Below are 21,719 nucleotides of genomic sequence, written 5' to 3' on the forward strand. Positions count from 1 at the left end.
TGATTCCATGTGTTATTTCATAGTTTTGATGTCTTCACTACTATTCTACAATGTAGAAAATAGTACAAATAAAGAAAAACCCTGAAATGAGTAGGTGTGTCCAAAGTTTTGACTGGTACTGTAGTCATAGAAATGTCAATTTAAACACTATTATTGCACACAGAGTGAGTCCATGCAATTTATTATGTGACTTGTTAAGCACATTTTTACTCCAGAACTTATTTAGGCTGGCTGTAATAAAGGGGTTGAATACTGACATTTCAGCTTTTCATTTTTAATTAATTTGTAAAAAATTCTAAAAACACAATTCCACATTGACATTATGGGGTATTGTGTGTAGGCCATTGACACATTTATTTTATCAATTTAATCAATTTTAAATTCAAAAAGTCAAGGGGTATGAATACTTTCTGAAGTCACTGTAGTATTCTGATTCAATACTGTGATTTTATTGCTATTCCATGGTCCATACATATTGCTCACCATATGTCTGCTGCAGAAATGAGAGCCTTGAGATAAAGATCAGTAATGGAAATAAAAGTGCTGAAAACAAATTGGAGAACAAGTTATGAAGGAAAAATACGATATTGTCAAAACGATACGATACTATATATCGTCAAAAATAATATAATCATATGTAACTGTAATGATTTTTTCCCCCCCCATCACTATCATTGGATGCTGTATCATTTTTCCTTTGCAGGATCAGGATACAAGCAACATTCTAGGATACAAACATCAAAACTTTCATAAGATTGACATGTGCATGTTCAGACTCAAAAATCACAATTTCTTCATGGTTTCTACCCAACAATGCACATACTGATTTTTTTTGTATTTCTTCTTATAGATTTTCTCATGACTTACTCTGAGCTCAAGTCAAAGGTATAGACAATTAGCAGAGATCTGAATAGCAGATTGGGAGGAAAGAGAGGTTTGGTCACTCACCCGTTTCTGGTCTTCCAGACCGTGCATCACAGGTTTCCTCCTCTGGTGCTGCTGCGGGGATGCCTCTGCTCCTGATTCCATTTTCTTGCCCTTCTACAATATCCAACAGTCCCTTCTTTGTTAAAAAATATCCAATCAAATATCCTCTCCCAGAAACAAAGATAATTGCTTATTCCAAAGTCATTCAAACCCCCCACTCTTTCATCCAAAATCACTATTGGTCCAAAATCTTTGTGGGAGAAACAAAACACCCAACAACCTATCTCATGTCACTCCATGGCTCTCAGCTGCAGTTTTGAGCCCACTGAGGCTGACCCAGACTGGGCATCAGGGGATAGGCAGGGGTCCTGAGATCCGGAGCTCCACAACCATGGTGGCCCTCTCTCCTCAAGCTTTCACCCAGAGTGAAAACCTCTAATCTTCTCCCTGGATATGATCATGGCTCCCTATTCCCACAGGGCCAACATTCCTCCATTGCAAAATCAAGAGCCCTGTAACGTCTGCTGGATTATCCTGTGATAGTCACCAAACTATTCCATTTGCACAACTGGATGGGTAAAAAAATATATATGTTTAACCAAGCTACCAATTAGACAACAGCATGCAACAATATTTAGGAACTCAGTCGGGGTCTCAGAATAGTAGAATACACAATGTACCATTTCGAAATATGGTTATTTTTATGTCCATCACTGACAGTCAGTCACTCAATTAGCATGTCAGCAAAAAAATGGATTGGTAAATTAGTGTAGCCAGCTATGTAAAAGTGTAGTAATCATGGTTGAATTGGCAAAATGAGTAGAATTGTATGAAATTAGTTGTAAAATTGCGAAATCTTCTCTCAGCCCCATGGCAAAATATGTAGAATTGCTGAAAGCTTGCTTTAAAACTGCAACATTTTCTCTGCACCCCATTGCAAAATATGTAGAATTGCAGGAAATTCACTAAAACTTGTTTTTCTCTGCATGTGTGGGTATGGATGTAGGTACACAGACCTGCGAGTCACTGTGGACACTTGTGATTAGTTCAGATGTTTTTGTGGCCCTCACCCCATCAAAGTTTCCCATGTTATGTTACTTGCAAATGTATAGGCTACATGCAATAAATTCTTGCTTAAAGTTGTAATTGGTTTTGAAGAATACACAATAATCTCAGACAATAAAGTGTCAATGATATGAATGTATACGTATACGACATTGAATGTAACTGCATAAATTGCTAACAAGAACTCAAATAAGGCTAGTAGGCTACTAACTTGAGGTGTAGGCTGGCTACCTGAGAATGTTATAGAAAAATAAACAATGCATGAGTTTTCAGAATTTCTGGATGAAATGGCAGGTTCTCGGGCTGGAGCTTCATGAAAACCAACAGCGAGAGTTGTATTAGGCAGGTGCATTGGGCGTAGCATGAGCCGCATGCAATAGTTACATAGTGTATTAAACTAACGAATGTAGCTAAATCAGTTATGCAAAGCAAGCCCTCAACAATTTATGCACATACATTTCCAAATAATAAACATGCAAGAGGCAATATGGATGATGGTATATCACCCTGCAGATATTCTGCTAAGGCAGGTGCTGCATTTCCTTTGCTCTGATATAGGGTCGCTCACCAAAATTAAAAGGTGGAAAATAAACTATGGAAAGCTTTTGAAATAGACGTAACCTAACTTAAAATCCTAAAAATAGAGTAGATTTAAGTAAAGGGTGGGAAGTAGCTACTCACCCAACACATCAGCAGCAGCAACGAATGTAATGTTCCCCTTCAAGGACGAAATGCTCCCTGCAGCACATCGCTCGCTAACGTTACCTTCCCTCTTCTTTCCCTTTCCTTCTTGAACAGCCAGTGCATGCTTCGCTTTCCTCAGCAAGGTCCCACTCTCTCCTTCAATCGATAACATCACGTCACTGACGAGTGCGCCCAGCGTTTTCTCCACCAGCTCCCCTGCGCCATCCGTTTCCATGGATACTTACAGAAAGAATGATTTTGGTGCCATCTAGCGACATTGTATCGAATGTCTCACGCCCAGAGCAAATCTGTGCCAAATCGGAGTCAACGCACAAAATAAAACACCAATCCCAATGAACCGTTCAAAATGACATTGTTGAAATAAATTGTAGTATTTTATGGAGATATGTGTATGATATACTTTTACTTGTATTTCATTCATTTTTATCTCCAACAAATTAAAACAGCATGTTACCTTCTGCTAGTATGCATGTATTTCATGTTTGCATGATATGGTAAGATTTTACAGAATGGCTACACCGATATGGTACTAGAAACGGTGGGACTGTTCTATAAGTTTACTGTGGGTACTTTATATCAGAGGTTGGTGGCAGCAGCTATAGAAGGACGGACTCATTATAACGGCTGGAATGGAAAACATGGAACGGAGTCAAAACATGTGGTTTCCATATGTCTGAGGTGTTTCACACCGTTCTAGAAAACATTCCAGCTATTATAATGATCCTATCCTGCAAAATAGATCCTTCCAACAGCCACCTCTGCTGTAATGCTGTAACATTCGTTTTTTTTCTTCTTCGCCAAAATGAGAGAAAAATAAACTACGGGAAGCTGTTGAAATAGACGTAGCCACATTTAACGTTTGCAAAACTATTGCACAAAATGTAATTGAGTTTTTTTCTGGCGAGATATCCATGTAGCGTTTATGTACAAGTCGTGGGAGTAGTTGCACACGGAGGTGGTTGGCTCTATCCGGTGACGAAAGTGCTGAAACCGTCAAACTAGGCGGGACAAATGAAATGGTCCTGAAATAAACGGATTTTACTCACTTGGGTATAACTACAGGACAAAAGTCATTTTGTCTCCCATTTTATACCTTTAGTGTGAATTAGCTGACCGCCTGGTTCCCCGAAATTGCATGGGGACATTTACAACATTTCTAAATGTTTCCAGATATTAGGATTGTTTTGTCAGCCAGCACACTTTTATCACCGATGCCTTTAGCTGCTTGACTTTTCAAGGGGATGCAAACAAGAGTTTGAGAGGTGCACAAATGTAACCTGTGCTATAGGGTAAGTAACTACATATATTTGTGGTCATCATTTCCCTTTATGGGACTGATTGTCAGTCGGATCTTATTCACCACCTTTAACTAGCTAACTACTGTACTTTACACCATTTGTTGGGAGTCATAGAGTTAACCCGCGCCTTACTGTACGTGGCTTGCTGGTCAGCTAGCTATTGCTATCCACATTGCATGGGCTCTCATGTACATTAAGGCGCGTATTTGTGACTTGTAACTAGCAACAACAAAAAAAGTAGTTGTTTTTGGAAGACGTAGCAATAGCTAACGAGCCAGTTGGTTAGAAACCCGTGCGGCGGTGACATTAACCCGCGCGCGCAATAGCTCATTAGCTGGCTAACAAACTAGTTGGAAAGCGATACAATTTTGTTTTGCCAGTCTTTTTTATTAACTTCTAACAACAACAAAAAATGACACATTTATTCATGCGGACTTGCTTTCGTGCACTATAAGTTATGTCAAATATCACAAGTTATCCATGCGTTTCACATTTCAATGTTCCGGGTTGTGTCATTGGAATGTGTCTGGACCTTCCGCGCCAAGATTTAAAAAAACATTTACCTGCGCGGGACGGTCTGAATTTCCTTGAGGTCATTTCCCGCTTCATTCTTATTGGTTACTCGCCGCAAAATAGGCGTATCGTTGAAGCCATTTCGCTTGCTCATTCGATAGAGTGTATGTCATTTACCGCCAAGCATTAACTGTGATATTTTGATTCGATTTTTAACATTCGTATAGGTAATCAACCAAGAGGCACGGTATTATTTGGTAAATGTGATTGAATTAGAAGCGTAGCTGCTAGCTATATCAATAGTATGTTAACGCCGAATAAATATTAATGCGGTTAAGAAACGGGAACTAACCCTAGAGCATTTTGTGAAACTTTAGATTTAAGTGAATCAAATACATTGATCAGCTTGCTAATGTTAACTGTTATTGGTCTAACTAGCTAGACACTGCTTTTTTTGTAGGCAAATATCAGTCTTTACATCCTGTGTTTGATTGAAATTTAGGTGGAAAATGTCGAGCACTTTACCCGAGTCAGAGAATCTGAGCCATAAAACACAAACCACCACCTATAACCACAAGGTTAGTAATTGCTAACAAACTTGCATGTTTCTGTTGATTTTTTAAAATCCAGGTTACTATCTTAGTGTTTTATATAGTAGTTCATATGCTGTATAGCAGATTCTGTTTAAGGTATGTTCAAGGGCATTTGACTGACTGTTACATAACTAACTGTAACCATGACATCCTTAAATACTCTGCTATTTAATGGCTTTGTCCAACAGGGTAATGTCTTTGCAGAGCCACAAGCACTGACAACAACACCAAGGAAAGTATCTACCCAAAGTACTATGCTAACAGAGATTCAATCCAACATGGGACCCCTTACAACCCCAACTAAAGGAAAGGAAACTGGGGCTGGTGAGCCTTGGACTCCAACCTCCAATTTGAAAATGTTGATCAGCGCTGCCAGCCCTGAGATCAGGAACAGAGAGAAAGAGCTGTGTATGGACCCTGAAGGAGGGGATGCCATGGTAAAATAATACATACCCACTTACACACATGAATGAGTCTGCAGCTAAGACCTTAGAAATGTATTGATTGCCTGTTTGATCTATTTCCTTTTCACCCATAGGACCCTGAGCTTGGAGAGGAAGGGGAGAAACAGATCAGCAGAAAAGAGAAGAGTCTGGGTTTGCTCTGTCACAAGTTCCTTGCCCGCTACCCCGACTACCCCAACCCTGCACTCAACAACGACATCAGTCTGGATGATGTTGCCACAGAGCTTAGTACGTCCTGTTTTACTTCTCTCTCTCCACTGTCTTTATTCCCATTTCATTTATTCTCAGAATAGTCAAGCTATATTACCCTTCAATTTTCAAATTTAGTTTTTTGAAGAATGCGATAAATACAGCATGTATTCCCTAAGCTTAGGCCTTATATGCTGATGCTATAAATAAGCAGTTACAAACTAAACAGGCCGTATACGAACAAGACCACTTTACTCCTGTTTATTCAACTCGCATTCTCTCTTCTCTGTCCGAACAGATGTGGAGCGCAGGCGCATCTATGACATCATGAATGTGCTGGAGAGCCTGCACATTGTCAGCCGGCTAGCCAAGAATCGCTACACGTGGCACGGGCGCGCTAACCTGCCACAGACCCTGGCCAAGTTGCGGCAGGTGGGCGAGGAGCACCGCTACGGGCAACAGATGCAGCAGATCCGCCAGCGCAGCCTGGAAAAGGAGTTTGACTCGGACGGCGAGGAGAAGGAGAACGAGGAGGCAGGGGAGGGAGGAGAACAGGGCCAGAAGGAGATGTTCTTCGTGGAGCTTCCTGGGGTGGAGTTTAAAGCAGGTGAGAGGCCAGGACAAACCTCATTTGATTAAGAGCTATTAATTCAATCGTTCGTAATATGTAGCATGCAATTGATTGATTGATCCTGTACTGCCAGGCTTTTGTAGAAAAACAGTTTTCACTGTAGATATTTCTTATTTTAGTGGGCTGAACTGAGTGACCATGGTCTTGGCAATGTAATAAACACGCTACTATTCCCCTGTGTTCTCTCCAGCCTCAGTGAACAGCAGGAAGGACAAGTCTCTGAGGGTGATGAGCCAGAAGTTTGTCATGTTGTTCCTGGTGTCCACACCTCGGGTGGTCAGTTTGGAGGTTGCTGCCAGGATCCTCATTGGAGAGGACCAGGTGGTTGATCAGGACAAGAGCAAGTTCAAGAGTGAGTGTTGAGTCCATATGGGCAAAGCAGTCCTTCATGTCTCTGGCACATCCTGTGTTCTTTCAGCACATTTCTAGCTAGGATACACAAGCTGTATCATAAAAGTTGAGTGTGTAGTTGGCGCAATAAGTACGATTCTGCACACCGAAGACCGTACGGTCTTTATCTGGTGACAATGAGTCTAATGTTTGAATGTGTGTGCGTGTTTGCAGCTAAGGTCCGCAGGCTGTATGATATAGCCAACGTGCTGCGGAGCCTGAAGCTGATCGAGAAGGTCCACGTGACAGAGGAAAGAGGCAGGAAGCCAGCCTTTGAATGGACCGGCCCTGAGGACTTCCCCAGTGTGAAGGGTAAGTACTTATCAGAACACACCATCTTCCCAATAATACTTCACTTGAAGGGGTTACCATACATAATGACACTATCACAAGGCTTTTTACAGGCATCACATGTCCTCGATTTCTACATGATATAGAAGTACCCTGTGCCATTGAAGCTATGCTGAACCTTTGCTATACAACTTAGTGGTTTATATGAGCTTTAAGTCAGAACCTATGTTACCATTTAACCTGTAATGGTGTCCAACCTGCCTCTCCCAGTTCACCAGACTAAATCTTGTCTTGTGTTTCAATTCAAACATAGAGACCACTGCCACTACAGCCACTGCCAAGAGGACACTTGAGTCTCGTACCTCCGTTGACAACTGTGCCAAAAATCTCTTCTCCTCTCCGGGGAGCAAACGCAGCTTCACCCGTCACCCCTCCCTCATCAAACTGGCCAAGAGCATCCAGGAAGACCGGCGCAAGATCAACTCAGCCCCCACCAGCCCTGTCAAGAGTAAGTCCTGGGAGATATCTAGACTCAGTAGAGTCTGGGAGATGTAGAGTCTGGGAGATGTAGTATTCAGATGTTTTCACTGAGAGTTGGGTGTCTAGATTAGCTTCTGTTTTTCTTTTCAGATGATTCCTCGAGCAGCGAGTTCTTTCCCACCAAAATGGCTCAACTAGCGGCAATCTGTAAGATCCAGCTTGACCAGCAATCAAACGAGTAAGTGCTGCCTGATTCTCATTGCAGTATCGTATCCTTTAGTCTTCTAAATTAACCAGAAATGTCCTACATTTCCTTGTTAACATCAACTCAGACCGTCAGATGTTACAATGAGTTGTCTCGTTCCAGGGTTGTTGACAGGACACCTAAGCCTGCAGTTACTGTGACTGAGGCAGTGCCAGATCATGAACAGAGAGCTGCTAAAAATCCAGTAGCTCCCCAGCCGCCAGTATTAACACCCACAGAACCCCGTGCCAGCACTGTCCACCTCACCCCACAGGCACAGTTCACCCCCCAACCTACTGGGGCAATGTCCTTCCACCCTGCCCAGTGTTCACCCCTCATCCCTGTGCTGCTGCCCCAACTCCAGGGAGGCGGACCCTACGCCATCTACATGCACCACTCCTCCTTCAGGCCACACCCCCTAACCAGGCCTCAGCCAACCAGCCTCGCTGTACGCTCCATGACCTTTGAGGATAAGACGGGGCGGAGCCCGAGTGATGTCACAGTACACGGCCACTCGCCTGCTACGAACAACCTGCCAACCAGCAGCCCCTCGGCACTAAAACGTGTGTGTTCAGAGAGAACCTCTGAGGAAAGCCCCTTCAAGGCCAAGAGGATTGACCCCAGCACCAGGGTAAGACCTGTTCTTTACACGCTACCTCTGCCTCTACGCAGCTCAGTTGTACCTACTTTGACCAGAATATGAGGTGACATGTCACTAGCAGAGAACTTTGGCAATGTCATACAAATAAAGAAGCCTGATAAATAGTAATAGCAACGGTCATATGAAGCTAACCCACCTCTCTTTCTCTGCTCTCCTCCAGGACACGTCTCCTAAGCTGTGTGAGATCCTCCAGGCTCGTCTGAAGGCGCGTCGCGGGGGACTCCTCTCCAACCGTCCCTCGCCCCGAGCCCTCCACCTGGACCCCGAGTTCGTCAACACACCTGGGAGCTCAGTGGCCGCCGCAGCCAATCAGACACTGGAGCAGAACCTGGAGACCTTCCTGGAGAAGGAGGAGAAGGTCGCGACCTCAGACAGCGAGGCAGGGCTCACGCCGGTCAGAGCTGTTCCACTGACCCCCCAACACCTACACACAGAGGTAAACACACAACACAAAGTAAAACAACACACACATAGCTAAAGGACAGATACTGGTATTAACAGAAAACACTTGGCTTTAGATGCTGTGTGTGTATAGTATCTTTGGATGATGTGTACGGATGTGCATCTCTCCCTTTCAAGAAGATTTTATAGGTATCCAGATACATGGGCCCCAAAACGATACAGGAACAATACGTTTTAGTTTGAAACGATTCTGTGCGATTCGGTTTGATTAGAGAACGAATCGATGCGATACGACAAAGAGCAGAGCAATGTTCGGTGCAAATTGTGCCGTAGACAGGTGGCTACAAAGTCTGGTAATACGACAAACCTTTTTCAACATCTGAAGCAAAATCACTCTTTGGAACATGCAGGAAGTTTGGTGCCACGGTATTGATGAACGCCCCTCAAGCTCCAGCCAATCTAGGGATTTTTGCCCGACGCAGTCAACACTGACAGCGTTTATGCCCTACAAGCAAACATCGAAAAGACAAAGACATCACAAATGCTATTATGCATTGCATTGCTAAGGACGTGCTACCAATTAGCACAGTCAAAAAAGGAAGGTTTCAAGAGGTTCAATTTAATTGACCCCAGGTACGTGCTCCCTGACCGCAAACATGGAACAATTTTCCTTCAAGTATAATTTTATGTGTAGCTCACATTAAAAAAAAGATATATATTTTTTTTAAAGTTCCTTTTATTTAACTAGGCAAGTCAGTTAAGAACAACTTCTTATTTACAATGACGGCCTATCGGGGAACAATGGGTTAACTGCCTTTTTCAGGGGCAGAACGACAGATTTTTACCTTGTCAGCTCAGGGATTCGATCTAGCAACCTTTCGGTTACTGGCCCAACGCTCTGACCACGGTTTGTTCAGGCATTCTTCAGTTTGAAGCAGATATGCACCTTTTAAACATTATTGGATTAATATCATGATAATTATTGTTATCAAATGAAAAAATATATAGATATCGGGATAATTTATTTGCCATATCGCCCAGCCCTAGGATTGATCCAGGTCTTTGATGGCCACTCCAATACTTTGACATTGTTGTCCTTAAGCCATTTTACCACAACTTTGCAAGTATGCTTGGGGTCATTGTTCATTTGGAAGACCCATTTACGACCAAGCTTTAACTTCCTGATGTTTTGAGATGTTGCTTCAATATATCCACATAACTTTCCTGACCTCATGATGCCATCTATTTTGTGATGTGCACCAGTCCCTCCTGCATCAAAGCACCCCCACAACATGATGCTGCCACGCCTGTGCTTCACGGTTGGGGATATATTGAATATATTTCACAACTTTGGAATGTATTTCGCCCCCATCTCAAAATCGAATGGTTTGGACATTTTTTACAGAGTGATCTTCTCTCGCTTTGGGCAGGACTGTGGAAGCGGTGCCCCAGGGCAGAGAAGGGCGAGGCAGGGGGAGGCCTGTGGAAGGGGAGGCTGGTGGGGGTGAACTCCTGGATCAGGGGTGGTCTAGAGCCTAGGAAGGAGAGGGAAGACATGTTAATTACAGTCATAAGATACCGATTTCCAATTTAAGTCATCTGATACAGTATGCATTACTCAAATCCATATGCTTTACTTAAGGTAAAAAAAATAGAATGCAAAATAGTGATTCCTGTCCTCCTTATGAAAATAGCAATCTTACCCTGTATATACATTTTTTAAAAATGACCATATACACTGAGTATGTGAAACAATAAGGACACCTGCTCTTTCCATGACAGACTGATCAGGTGCAAGCTATGATCCCTTAATGTCACTTGTTAAATCCACTTCAATCACTGTAGATGAACGGGAAGAGACCGATTTTAAAGAAGGATTTTTAAGCCTTGAGACATGGATTGTGTATGTGTGCCACTCAGAGAGTGAATGGGCAAGACAAAATATTTAAGTGTCCTTGAACGGGGTATGGTAGTAGGTGCCAGGCACACGATTTGTGTCAAGAACTTCAACGCTGCTGGGTTTTTCAAGCTCAACAGTTTCCCGTGTGTATCAAGAATGCATTGGAGTCAACATGGGCCAGCATCCCTGTGAAACGCTTTCGACACATTGTTGAAAGTCCATGCCCTGACGAATTGAGGCTGTTTTGAGGGCAAAATGGGGGAGGTGCAACTCTATTTGGAAGGTGTTCCTAATGTTTGGCATACTGATTGTTTAAAGCAAATCTACCAAAAGTATTGCTGATGGTGAACCTGAATAATCCTAATTAAATCTATTGTAAGGCCCTTTCAGCAGGTATAGCCAGGTGAGAGTCGTCTCTGGTAGCTTACTATCATTCCAGTAAAACACTATTTTCAACATTGCACAGGTAACAATAACCTAGCAAATGACATATGTTGTCACAATCTTAATATCATGCAAGCCATTTTAGTATTTCAATGCTGAAGGTGCCACGCAAGTGACCCAGCACGTGAAGCACGTTTGACTAGGCTACTGATATTGCCTGGAGTTGTTCGGCATGCAAAATGACTTGTCGATCAATGACTGTCAACAGAGTTACATGCAGTTCAACACAAAAGATAAGGGAGGTTTTCTGATGGTTGAAAGAGCCCCCCCCCCCCCAAAAAAAAAAACAATTGAACCAGTGATTAATAACGTTTGAATCGATTTTTCTGAGCAATGCATGCTACATTTGGATCGGTCTGCGTACCGACGCACTTTTATTCTTAAGCATTTGAATTTGGGACTGATGCGTATCGGTGAGTCGTTACATCCATAATGCTGTGTTAATGACTCTGTGTGTGTGTGTGTGTGTGTGTTCCAGACTCTGATCCCCACTGGCTACCTGATCCCTATCTCCCAGCAGTCCCTCTTCAGCTACAAAGACATCCACAACACCGAGAGCAGCAACGCCTCCATACCCACCTACAACATCTACCACACACCCACTGCAGGTATACATACCTTTAACATTTATTCGCAGTCAGTACACACACTAACGCAAACTTGAACTATGTCTTTTAATAAAAAATAAAAAAAAATCTGAGGACTTGAGTAATGCATACTGTATCAGATGACTTAAATTGGAAATCTGTATCTTATGACTGTAATTAACTTCTTATGGATGGTGGTAGTATTGAGTTGCTTGGATGACTGACGTGCCCAGAGTAAACTGCCTCCTACTCACTCCCAGAAACTAAGATATATATTATTATTAGATTTGGATAAAAAACACTCTGACGTTTCTAAAACTGTTTGAATGATGTCTGTGAGTATAACAGAACTCATATGGCAGGCAAAAACCTGAAAAAATCCAACCAGGAAGTGATTTGTAGTTCTTCTATCTACTGTCTATTCAAACTACAATGTCTGTGGGGTCATTTTGCACTTCCAAAGGCTTCCATTGGCTGTCAACAGCCTTCAGAAACGTCTTTCATGCGTCTCCTGTTACTGGGCAAAGAACAGCAGCTCAGTTTCAGTGGACTGCCTGGGAGCAGTGAGTTGTTTACTGCGCATTCACACTGGCGCGCTGCTCATTCTTTTTCTTCTGTAATGAATACGCTATTGTCCGGTTGGAATATTATCTACGTTTTATTTTAAAAAGACCCTAAGGATTGATTGTAAACATCGTTTGACGTGTTTCTATGAACGGTAATGGAACTATTTGACTTTTTGTCTCTTATTTTATGCACACGCGTTATGCCTTTTGGACAGTGATCTGTACGCACAAACAAAACGGAGGTATTTGGACATAAATATGGAGTATTTCGAACAAAACAAACGTTTCTTGTGGAAGTAGGAGTCCTCGGACTGCATTCTGACGAAGATCAGCAAAAGTAAGAGAATATTTGTAATACTAATTCAGTTTTGTTGATGCCAGAACTTGGCGGGTAGCTGTATAGCTTGCTTTGATGGCTGAGCTATGTACTCAGAATATTGAACAATGTGCTTTCTCCGTGAAGTTATTTTGAAATCTGACAAAGCTGTTGCGTCAAGGAGTAGTGTATCTATAATTCTTTCAATAACTGTTGTAAATTTTATCAACGTTTATGATGAGTATTTTTGTAAATTCATGTGCATATTCACCGGCGGTTTTTGTTGGAATACATTTTCTGAACATCACGCGCCAATGTAAAATGCTGTTTTTGGATATATGAACTTTATCGAACAAAACATACATGTATTGTATAACATGATGTCCTAGGAGTGTCATCTGATGAAGATCATCAAAGGTTAGTGAATATTTTAGCTGAACTTTTGGTTTTTGTGATGCATGTCCTTGCTTGGAAAATGGCTGTGTGGATTTTCTTGTGAAGTTTATGTCCTAACATAATCTAATGTTTTTCTTTCACCGTAAAGCCTTTTTGAAATCGGACACTGTGGTTAGATTAAGGAGAATCTTATCTTTAAAGTGGTGTATAATACTTGTATGTTTGAGAAATTTTAATTATGAGATTTTTGTTTTTTTGAATTTGCTGCCGTGCACTTTCACTGGCTGTCGTCATATCGATCCCGCTAACGGGATTCAAGCCATAACAGGTTTTAACATGTCTTCCCTCTCCTTCCCAGGCTCTAAACCACCCCCGATCCAGGAGTTCACCCCCACCAGCCTCCCCTTCCACAGGCCTCCCCCCGCCTCGCCCTTCTCTGCTCCAGGGCACCGCTTCCACAGCCCCAGCCCTGCCATCCTCAACTTTACCCTGCAGAACCTGGGCCTCATCCCTGGGCCTGGCTCTGTACCCGCTTGCAGCCCTGGTACTGCCCAAACCCCAGAGCACCCCAGCTCCGTGCCCCTGCCTCCCCACCTGGGCCTGCATCAGAGGGGCAGCATGGTCTTCGTTAAGCCCATGTCCCCCGTGCCAGTCCAACACCAGATGACCGGCCCAGGCGGGCAACCACTCACGCTAATCAGCCTACAGCAGGTGAGATGCATACATACATCCACACAAACACTGTTACACAAACACTGGGTCACACACACAGCATACATACACACACAGCCTCAAACCCCAAAAAGCTTAACACACATACAAACAGTCAAAGTCAAACCCCTCCCTAATTGATAATGGTGTGCTGCTGGTTCAGTGCTTGTGTAAATAGCCTCACTGATTTCTATAAACGAGGTGTGATGATGATTGCAAACATCTGCTAACTTCTCTGTCGTTGTCTATTTCTCCTCCTCTTCAGGTGACCACGCCCAAAGGGACGGCCCTCGCCCAGCACAGTTTCTTCCACACCCCTGTCTCCCTCTCCCCGCTGGCTACCGTGGTAACCACCAGCCACGGACACACGGCGCCGGCGGGAGCTAAAACCGTTTACATCCCCCAGAGGAAGCTGGAAGTCACCACTGAGGATACCTAAAGACTATGCTGCTATACAACCTGTGTGTGTCTGTGCGTGTCTGCATGGTTTTCTATGGTCTGAGTGTCATATTTTTTGTAGGTTGAGTGATTTAAAAAAAAAAAAAAAAGTTTTAGGGTATGTGATGTCTCCAAATGATTTAATCCAAAACTAGTCCATGGGTTATTCCAGCGTTTCCCAAACTCGGTCCTCAGGACCCCAAGGGGTGCACGTTTTGGTTTTTGCACTACACAGCTGATTCCAATTATCAAAGCTTGACGATTAGTTGATCATTTGAATCAGCTGTGTAGTGCTAGGGCAAAAACCAAAACGTGCACCCTTTGGAGTCCCGAGGGACTGCGTTTCGGAAGCCCTGGTTTATTCCATTTCTACAGGGGGAAGACAAAGTATGTGAATGTGGTGTGGAAACTCCATACAGAAACAGCTGCGTGTCAGGGTGAGCACAGCTAGCTCCAAATATAACTCTGATGGAGAGACCAGCCATGGTAAATACTCTTAACCCTGGGGCTTTGAGACACAATATGATGCCAGGTATTACTGTGTAATACTATAATACTACAGCGTACTTTTGATACTGGTTTATGTATGGATTTATGATTAGGGATCACCAGTAGGTATTAAACTGGTAAGGGGTGCTTTCTGTGTCTAAATAGTGAAACAGTCTTGTCTTATTTAGGTTTTGAAGGGTTGTTTGCCAAAATCTAATATGCTGTATTTCAACATTTCTCAAAGAGAAGTTGTATTGAAGTCCCATTACATCATCAACGTGCCATAGAGAAGAACAACAACTTAACCTCAGTTCACCAGGATGACATTTAATATGTGACAGTGGGACTTTAATGACTGAAAGAGAATTTTCTTTTTGAAAAGTATTGTAGATGAACTGTTTTTGTATGTGTAAAATTGGTAAGATTACAATTTTGCACGTTGTACATGTTAACTGTTACCCTTAAAAAGCTGAATTGTATGTGATTCAACTGTAAGGGGTGAATGTATGCGATGGCTTCCTACCTTAGGCAAATCACGTAATTGAAATTGGATCTTAATGTATAAGGAATGGACTTTAAGCATTAAATTCAGCTCAGATGTCCTTGTATATGAAATGGTAAATAAACATATTTTTAAACCGGTCTCTGTTCATGTATTCTTTACTGTCTCCCTCGGTTGATGAATACATGGTCAACGTTATGTTGGTGTCCTATAGCATTAGTCTACAGTAGAGTCTGAATATGATAAAGGTGGTTTCATATCCAACAGTACATGCCTTCAATTAATAACACAAACCCGTCTAGATCTATTTCGTTCTGTGTAGACACCTCTCTAAAATCATGTGCCATTCCAGTTACCATCAGCCAGACAATTCATTCCGCTTGGCTACTGTCACCCAGAAGTTTCGGGAAATCTCTTATCAATCATGCTTGTGTAAGACCAGGACAAATGGTGAAATCTCCGGGGCCCAGCTCAGGGCCAGGGGTCTCTGTGGCCTGTGTTAGAGGTGGGGTGGGGGGGCTACTGTAGGTCTCAAGTGTTTTTTCCCGAAGTTATTTTAGGAGGATGTTTTAATTTGAGCGTCACCATTCAACTCTGGGTGATGAGAGTGAGATGGGCTGTATTTAAGCACTCCCCTCGGTGGTGTTGGGGCAGTCGCACTCAGATTTGAGACTGAACTGGGGGGGGGAAGAGATTGATACTGATACGTCCAGACTTGTGCAGGTATAGTAGTCAAATATTTATGATTTGTGATTGATATGTTTGATATTGATAAATGTAACCGCACACTGGTTGAATCAACGTTGTTTCCACGTCATTTCAATGAAATTACTTTGATCCAACGTGGAATAGAAATGTAATTGACTGGGACCGGCAGTATTTACAGTAAAACCGATATCATATACTGGCCAGTGTCCAATCAGTGCCATACTTTTAGAATATTTGGTCCATGGATCAGACTGATGTTGAACTTGATCAAGCTATCTCTTAAGTTGAATTGCATAAACAAGATTTGAATTCATCCATCACGATTCACTGGATGTTGGAAATTTCCATGTGAGGTAAGTGTTGGTGACCCAGCTGTTCCAAGCGGTCCAGGGTGGATACTGGCATGTGTTCTTCCATGGTCCTAATGGGCTCTATTCCTGGAGTCTTATCACCACATACCAGCCCTATGAGGTGACGGACTACCTCTAAAATGAATGGGTGACAATAGAGGAGAGTCAGGACTGGCTGAGATACCTTATCTCTGCTAGAACAACAGGCTTGACAACATCGCTGTCACTATACTATGATGGGTATCATCAAAGAGAATCCAAATGTAGACATTTATATTTAAAAAAACAAATATATATAATCTAGTCTGAACCTATTGCAATGCATGCATAACCGTGGGAATTAGGGCTGCTGAGGGTGCTGCAGCACCCCCTGATAAGTCAGTATTAAAATAATATAAAAAATATATATTTTGGGAGAAAAAAAAATGTCCACCAAATTAGTGCTTTAGGGCTTTACAATACTACTCAGCAGAGCGGGAAGAACATCTTCCCGCATGTTTATTTATTGACCACTATGTCATGATAAGTCAGAAATACACTGATGGTCTTGAGGCCACCCCAGAGCTGATTCAATCTGCAACCATCTAACACCCCTCTCGATGCAGACTCTCACCCCGAGACAAGGATGCCAAACTGGGGCGGCGGGGCCAAGTGTGCGGCCTGTGAAAAGACTGTGTACCACGCTGAGGAGATCCAATGCAACGGGAGGAGCTTCCACAAGACCTGCTTCATCTGCAGTGAGTTATCCTCAGTCACACGCCATGTAGGCCTAGACTGACAGAGAAGACAAACTGATGACACCAAGACCGGTAATAAACTCATTACTTACTCATAAAACCAGGATCTGCTTAAAGAGTCGTTCCATGTCATTTCAGCAACCCATGACACCTACCATCTCCTATTGTTCTAAAATTGCTTCTGTAGTTAGAAACAGGAAATATTGCCATCCCTGAAACATTATGTTGAAATGTATATTTTATAAGCTAATTGATTGCACCCAAATTGGCAATTTTAAATAATAGCAAACACAGGAATACAAAGAAGTTGAGAAGATTTGGACAAGCTGGCTTCTGTTTACAGTTCTACAGTGGCCATTGAAGATAAGCATCTTATTGCAGTTCAGAAGACTAGCCCTGTCCCACCCTTCATTAACACAAACAATAATCCTCTTATTTTGTTTGGCTTTGAGGTTGTCTGTTTAATTCTGCCTGGTCAACCAAACAACCAGAAAACCCTTCACTCCATAGGCAACAGCAATTATAGCCAGCCAGTCTATCAGTGTTGTGGTGTATTTAAGATGTTTATCCTACGATTTGAGCCCTGAATCCAGATTCCTCTTACACAGAGAGCCTCTTAGCTTATGCAGGCTGTATCTTAGCGATCACGGCAGCAGCAGAGGGGAGAGGTGGAGCCCCTATTAGGGGACCCAAAATTACCACCTAGAATGCCCATCTCAAGTAGGGCGTTTCAATCTCACCTAATTACCCATGAATGGCTGGGGCTGGGCTTTGAACTGGGGGCTGCCAATAGGTAGATAGCACCACTGGGAGCACTAAAAGGCCTTTGTAATTATCTGCAATTGAGGAGGGATCTGCTTCTCCATCTGCTGGGGCTGGCAAATGGGAGAGTCTGTCCACTACAAGCCTCTGCCCTACACAATGGTGGAAAAAGTACCCAATTGTCATACGAGTAAAAGTAAAGATACCTTAATAGAAAATGACTCAAGTAAAAGTCACCCAGTAAAATTCTACTTGAGTAAAAGTCTAAAAGTATTTGGTTTAAAATATACAGAAGTATCAAAAGTAAATGTCATTACTAAAAGTATAAATCCTTTCAAATTCCTTGTATTAAGCAAACCAGACGGCAACATTTTCTTATTTTTTGATTTAATAAAAAAAAATAATAATAGCCAGAGGCACACTCCAACATTGCAACATCATTTACAAATGAATCATGTGTGTTTAGTGAGTCCTCCAGATCAGAGGCAGTAGGGAAGACCAGGGATGTTCTGTTGATGTGCGTGAATTGGACCATTTTCCTGTTCTGCTAAGCATTCAAATGTAACGAGTACTTTTGGGTGTCAAGGAAAAATGTTTGAAGTAACAACTACATTTAGGAATGTAGTAGAGTAAAAGTAAAAGTTGTCCAAATTATAAATAGTAAAGTACAGATACCCGAAAAAAACGACTGAAGTAGTACTTTAAAGTATTTTTACTTAAGTACTTTGCACCACTGGTCCTACACAACCCCTCCAGACCGTAGTCTTCAGAAATAGACCCTGACCAGGGACAGCTGGAAGGGGTGTGTTAATTTACTTGGGTGGGACCATTTCTAGACCCCAGGCACAGGCTTCTGCGGCCTAGTAATATGAATAACGCCATTATCCACAGCCTCATATAGTTGCTTAATAGGTATCCGGGCATGAAAATATATATTTTGTTATTAAAATAAAGGAACAGAATACTAAAGTGATTTTGCGGTCCACCCTGACAAACTGACAAAAGTTTCTCCATAGCTGTCATGGCCACAACATTCTTTCTCCTGTTAACTGTGGTTAAGTACGGACAGTGAGTCAATGTGTTGGTTTGGTTTGCTCTTCACCCCAGTGGCCTGCAGGAAAGGACTGGACAGTACAACAGTCGCAGCGCATGAGTCAGAGATCTACTGCAAGTCCTGCTATGGCAAGAAGTATGGGCCAAAAGGCTACGGGTACGGCCAGGGTGCTGGAGCCCTCAGCTCTGACCCCCCTGGACAGAACCTGGACATGCAATCTCAAGAGTAGGTCCCTCTCGTTACTCTCTCTGACTCCCCATCTCTACCCCTCTCTTTCACATCTGAACAACCAATTTAAGGACTTGCCATAACTGACGTTGAATAAGCGACTTAATTAAAAACACGGAGATGTCCAAGACACTGCTGCAGTTAAATATCGATGAAAACATACATCAGTCATATTTCCAATATCAAAGAGACACACGAATACAGCTTTCATAAAAAGCTTCCCAGACTTTGAAATGCTACCAAGGAAACATTTTAATTGTAAATATGGGTGTTCGTTTGTGTCTCTTTGGATATTTATTGTAATTTATTCTTTCCTCTTTATGAAGCTCAAAGCCTCGCCCCACATCCACAAACTCCAACTCCAGTAAGTTTGCGCATAGGTTTGGAAGTTCAGATCGCTGCCAAAGATGTTCGAAGGCTGTCTACGCAGCAGAGAAGATCATGGGGGCAGGAAAGGTAAAAGTCCTCTATATAAGCCTTGCTTGCACCCTTTAGACCACAACAATACAACAATCACCTAACTCTGATATATGGGGTGTATGTGCTTCTTGTTGAAGCCTTGGCATAAAACCTGCTTCCGCTGTTTGCTGTGCGGGAAGAGCCTGGAGTCTACCACAGTGACAGACAAGGATGGGGAACTCTACTGTAAAGGTACATACACACAGGACCAAACAAGCTCCCACCATTTACGTGCTGTAAAGACCACACAGCTAGCCTGCCATACAGAGCTCCATTAGATCAATGATACAGCCAGGCGTCAGTAGAATCTAGTGGCTACGATGAGGGAGCGAGAGCATGGCCTTATTTATATTACTGCATATTGGATGACTGTCCTTCATATTCCATTCACCCAGCTCAATGTAACATCGATATGTTTAGGCTACTGCATGATGCTCAAATTTTCCCTATACCCATCATGAGGTTGCTACAACCTAGCCTATGAATGAAAGTTTACAACGTAGGTGCACAGGTCAAGAGAAATTTGAATGATCAAGTTGGCAGACATTGACACATTCAATACCACCTTGCACACTCTTGCCTGCATCTAGCTGATCTAGGGTGAAATCATTAGACCAAAAGTTGCAAACGAGTTTCTATTGGACAAATTCAAGCATGTTTATCCCCGTTTGCTTCCGTTTAAGAAACATTTTTCAACAGAATCGGTGGAATGAATACACCCCTGATCTAATGCAAACACAGTTCACTTTCATAGCAGCCACATACAAACAGCATGATCCCTTTGCTCGTTGTAATTCCTTCACATGTCTACGAGCTCTCCTCCTCTCACCTTTTCCCTTCGCTTGTGGACTTTAGTGCACAACACATCAGTGAACTGTAAAAAAAAAAATCTTCATATGATAACCGCTAACCACTACACACAGCCGACATCGTTGTCACCATATTAATGTCATAGTCAACATATCTACTAGAACTCAAACGTTAATAAACCCGCTACAATCATGCATAGAAGGGGATGAGGACCATGAGCTTCCTAGGTTTTGTATTAAAGTCAATGTACCCAGAGGAGGACGGAAACTAGCTGTCCTACGGCTACACCATAGTGCTACTCTACAGAGTGTTGTTGAGGCTGCTGCAGACCATTGCAAAACATATCTAAAAATGATAACTTTTTTAAATGTTTCACTATCTTAATTTTTTATGAAATTCACTGAGGATGACGGTCCTCCCCTTCCTACTCCGAGGAGCCTCCATTGCTAGAAACTCAATGACTCTCAGTCACCAGGAACTCAGTACTATTTCTTTCGGTGTTTCATTATTTCTTAGTTGGTTTCTTCCCTCTGTCTTTGCAGTTTGCTACGCCAAGAACTTCGGGCCGAAAGGAAAAGGGCTGGGGAACATGGGAATGGTGGAAGATGAAGAATGAATTTCTTGTAATAGTTTGTGTGTGTGTTAGTTTTCTTTTCTTCAAATATAGAGCATTTTGAGCACTTAGTGAAAATGTGTTTTAATAAAAATATTCACCATTTGCTTGTACACAACATTTCTTAAAACCTCTTTCTCTTGCCTTACAATTATGTAAAAACACTTGACAATAGTAACTCCATCACAGCATTCATCAACACATTAAACGATTGAGAGAGAAGTGACGTCTAGCTTGTATCAACTGCACATCCCTTTCTTGTGTTCAAGGCAAAGGATGAAACAGCACTGCTTCATTTGCATAAAAAGGACATTGTTGATCTAAGTGTCATCATATCAAAGTAAGCTGTACGTCAAATAACCTGGACCGCCACACAGGCCTGGGTACAATACAGACGGTCACCTATGGATGGTGTATAGGATGGGTAGACCTCAAATTACATTAATCAATTATAACCAGATGCTCTTCAAAATACATTGAAACTGAAACACAATAGAATAAAAGCACACCTCAAAAGAAAAAGGAAGCTTTGAGGCAAAAACAAGCATCAAACGAAAGCCAACAAACTATTCAGCTAATAATATCGCTCCACATTTAAAAACAAATGAGCATGAAAACGAAAACGAAAGAGGAAAGGAAAACATAATTAAGTCATATTTCTGTTCTGTGTTAATGTGCTGCCTGCCTGGTGAAGACAGCTACAACAACATGCCTCCAGCTGTTTTTAATTCATTATTAATAGGATTTTATCTGCGCTCATAAATACGCCTGTGTCATTTAAATTAACAAGGCAACG

The 21,719-nt window shown here is 42.3% G+C and overlaps 3 protein-coding genes across 4 annotated transcripts in view; 2 read left to right on the plus strand and 1 right to left on the minus strand.

The window, feature by feature from the left end:
• The window catches only part of nav2a (neuron navigator 2a), a 310,780-nt gene extending 307,983 nt beyond the window's left edge, over window positions 1-2,797 (minus strand). The window contains exons 1-2 of the mRNA XM_082957697.1: window positions 2,674-2,797; window positions 949-1,495 (exon numbers count right to left, since the gene is read on the minus strand). Coding sequence (XP_082813823.1) covers window positions 949-1,029 — 81 coding nt within the window. The 5' untranslated portion in view covers window positions 1,030-1,495; window positions 2,674-2,797. The remainder of the gene's footprint in view (window positions 1-948; window positions 1,496-2,673) is intronic.
• An 871-nt stretch (window positions 2,798-3,668) lies between these two features.
• Window positions 3,669-15,342, plus strand: LOC106561922 (transcription factor E2F8). Of its 2 annotated transcripts, none has more exons than XM_014126318.3 (14): window positions 3,669-3,986; window positions 5,011-5,086; window positions 5,290-5,538; window positions 5,640-5,793; window positions 6,053-6,361; window positions 6,576-6,737; window positions 6,950-7,087; window positions 7,380-7,574; window positions 7,697-7,784; window positions 7,914-8,421; window positions 8,612-8,887; window positions 11,676-11,805; window positions 13,421-13,773; window positions 14,039-15,342. In XM_014126318.3, the coding sequence occupies exons 2-14, from the start codon at window positions 5,018-5,020 to the stop codon at window positions 14,210-14,212; spliced, it is 2,805 nt and encodes a 934-aa protein (XP_013981793.2). In that variant the 5' UTR covers window positions 3,669-3,986; window positions 5,011-5,017; the 3' UTR covers window positions 14,213-15,342. The 2 variants fall into 2 exon arrangements, with proteins under 2 accessions (XP_013981793.2, XP_013981795.2); XM_014126320.3 differs by lacking the exon at window positions 3,669-3,986 and adding an exon at window positions 4,667-4,765.
• A 507-nt stretch (window positions 15,343-15,849) lies between these two features.
• csrp3 (cysteine and glycine-rich protein 3 (cardiac LIM protein)) lies at window positions 15,850-21,143 on the plus strand. The gene is given in 6 exon segments (NM_001141485.1): window positions 15,850-15,925; window positions 16,866-16,997; window positions 18,867-19,038; window positions 19,368-19,497; window positions 19,599-19,692; window positions 20,853-21,143. Coding segments are annotated over 5 exon segments (582 nt in total). The 5' UTR covers window positions 15,850-15,925; window positions 16,866-16,885; the 3' UTR covers window positions 20,927-21,143.
• The last annotated feature ends 576 nt before the right edge of the window (window positions 21,144-21,719 follow it).

This window comes from Salmo salar, chromosome 11, assembly GCF_965601325.2.
Source record: "Salmo salar chromosome 11, fSalSal1, whole genome shotgun sequence".
Lineage (NCBI taxonomy): Eukaryota > Metazoa > Chordata > Actinopteri > Salmoniformes > Salmonidae > Salmo > Salmo salar.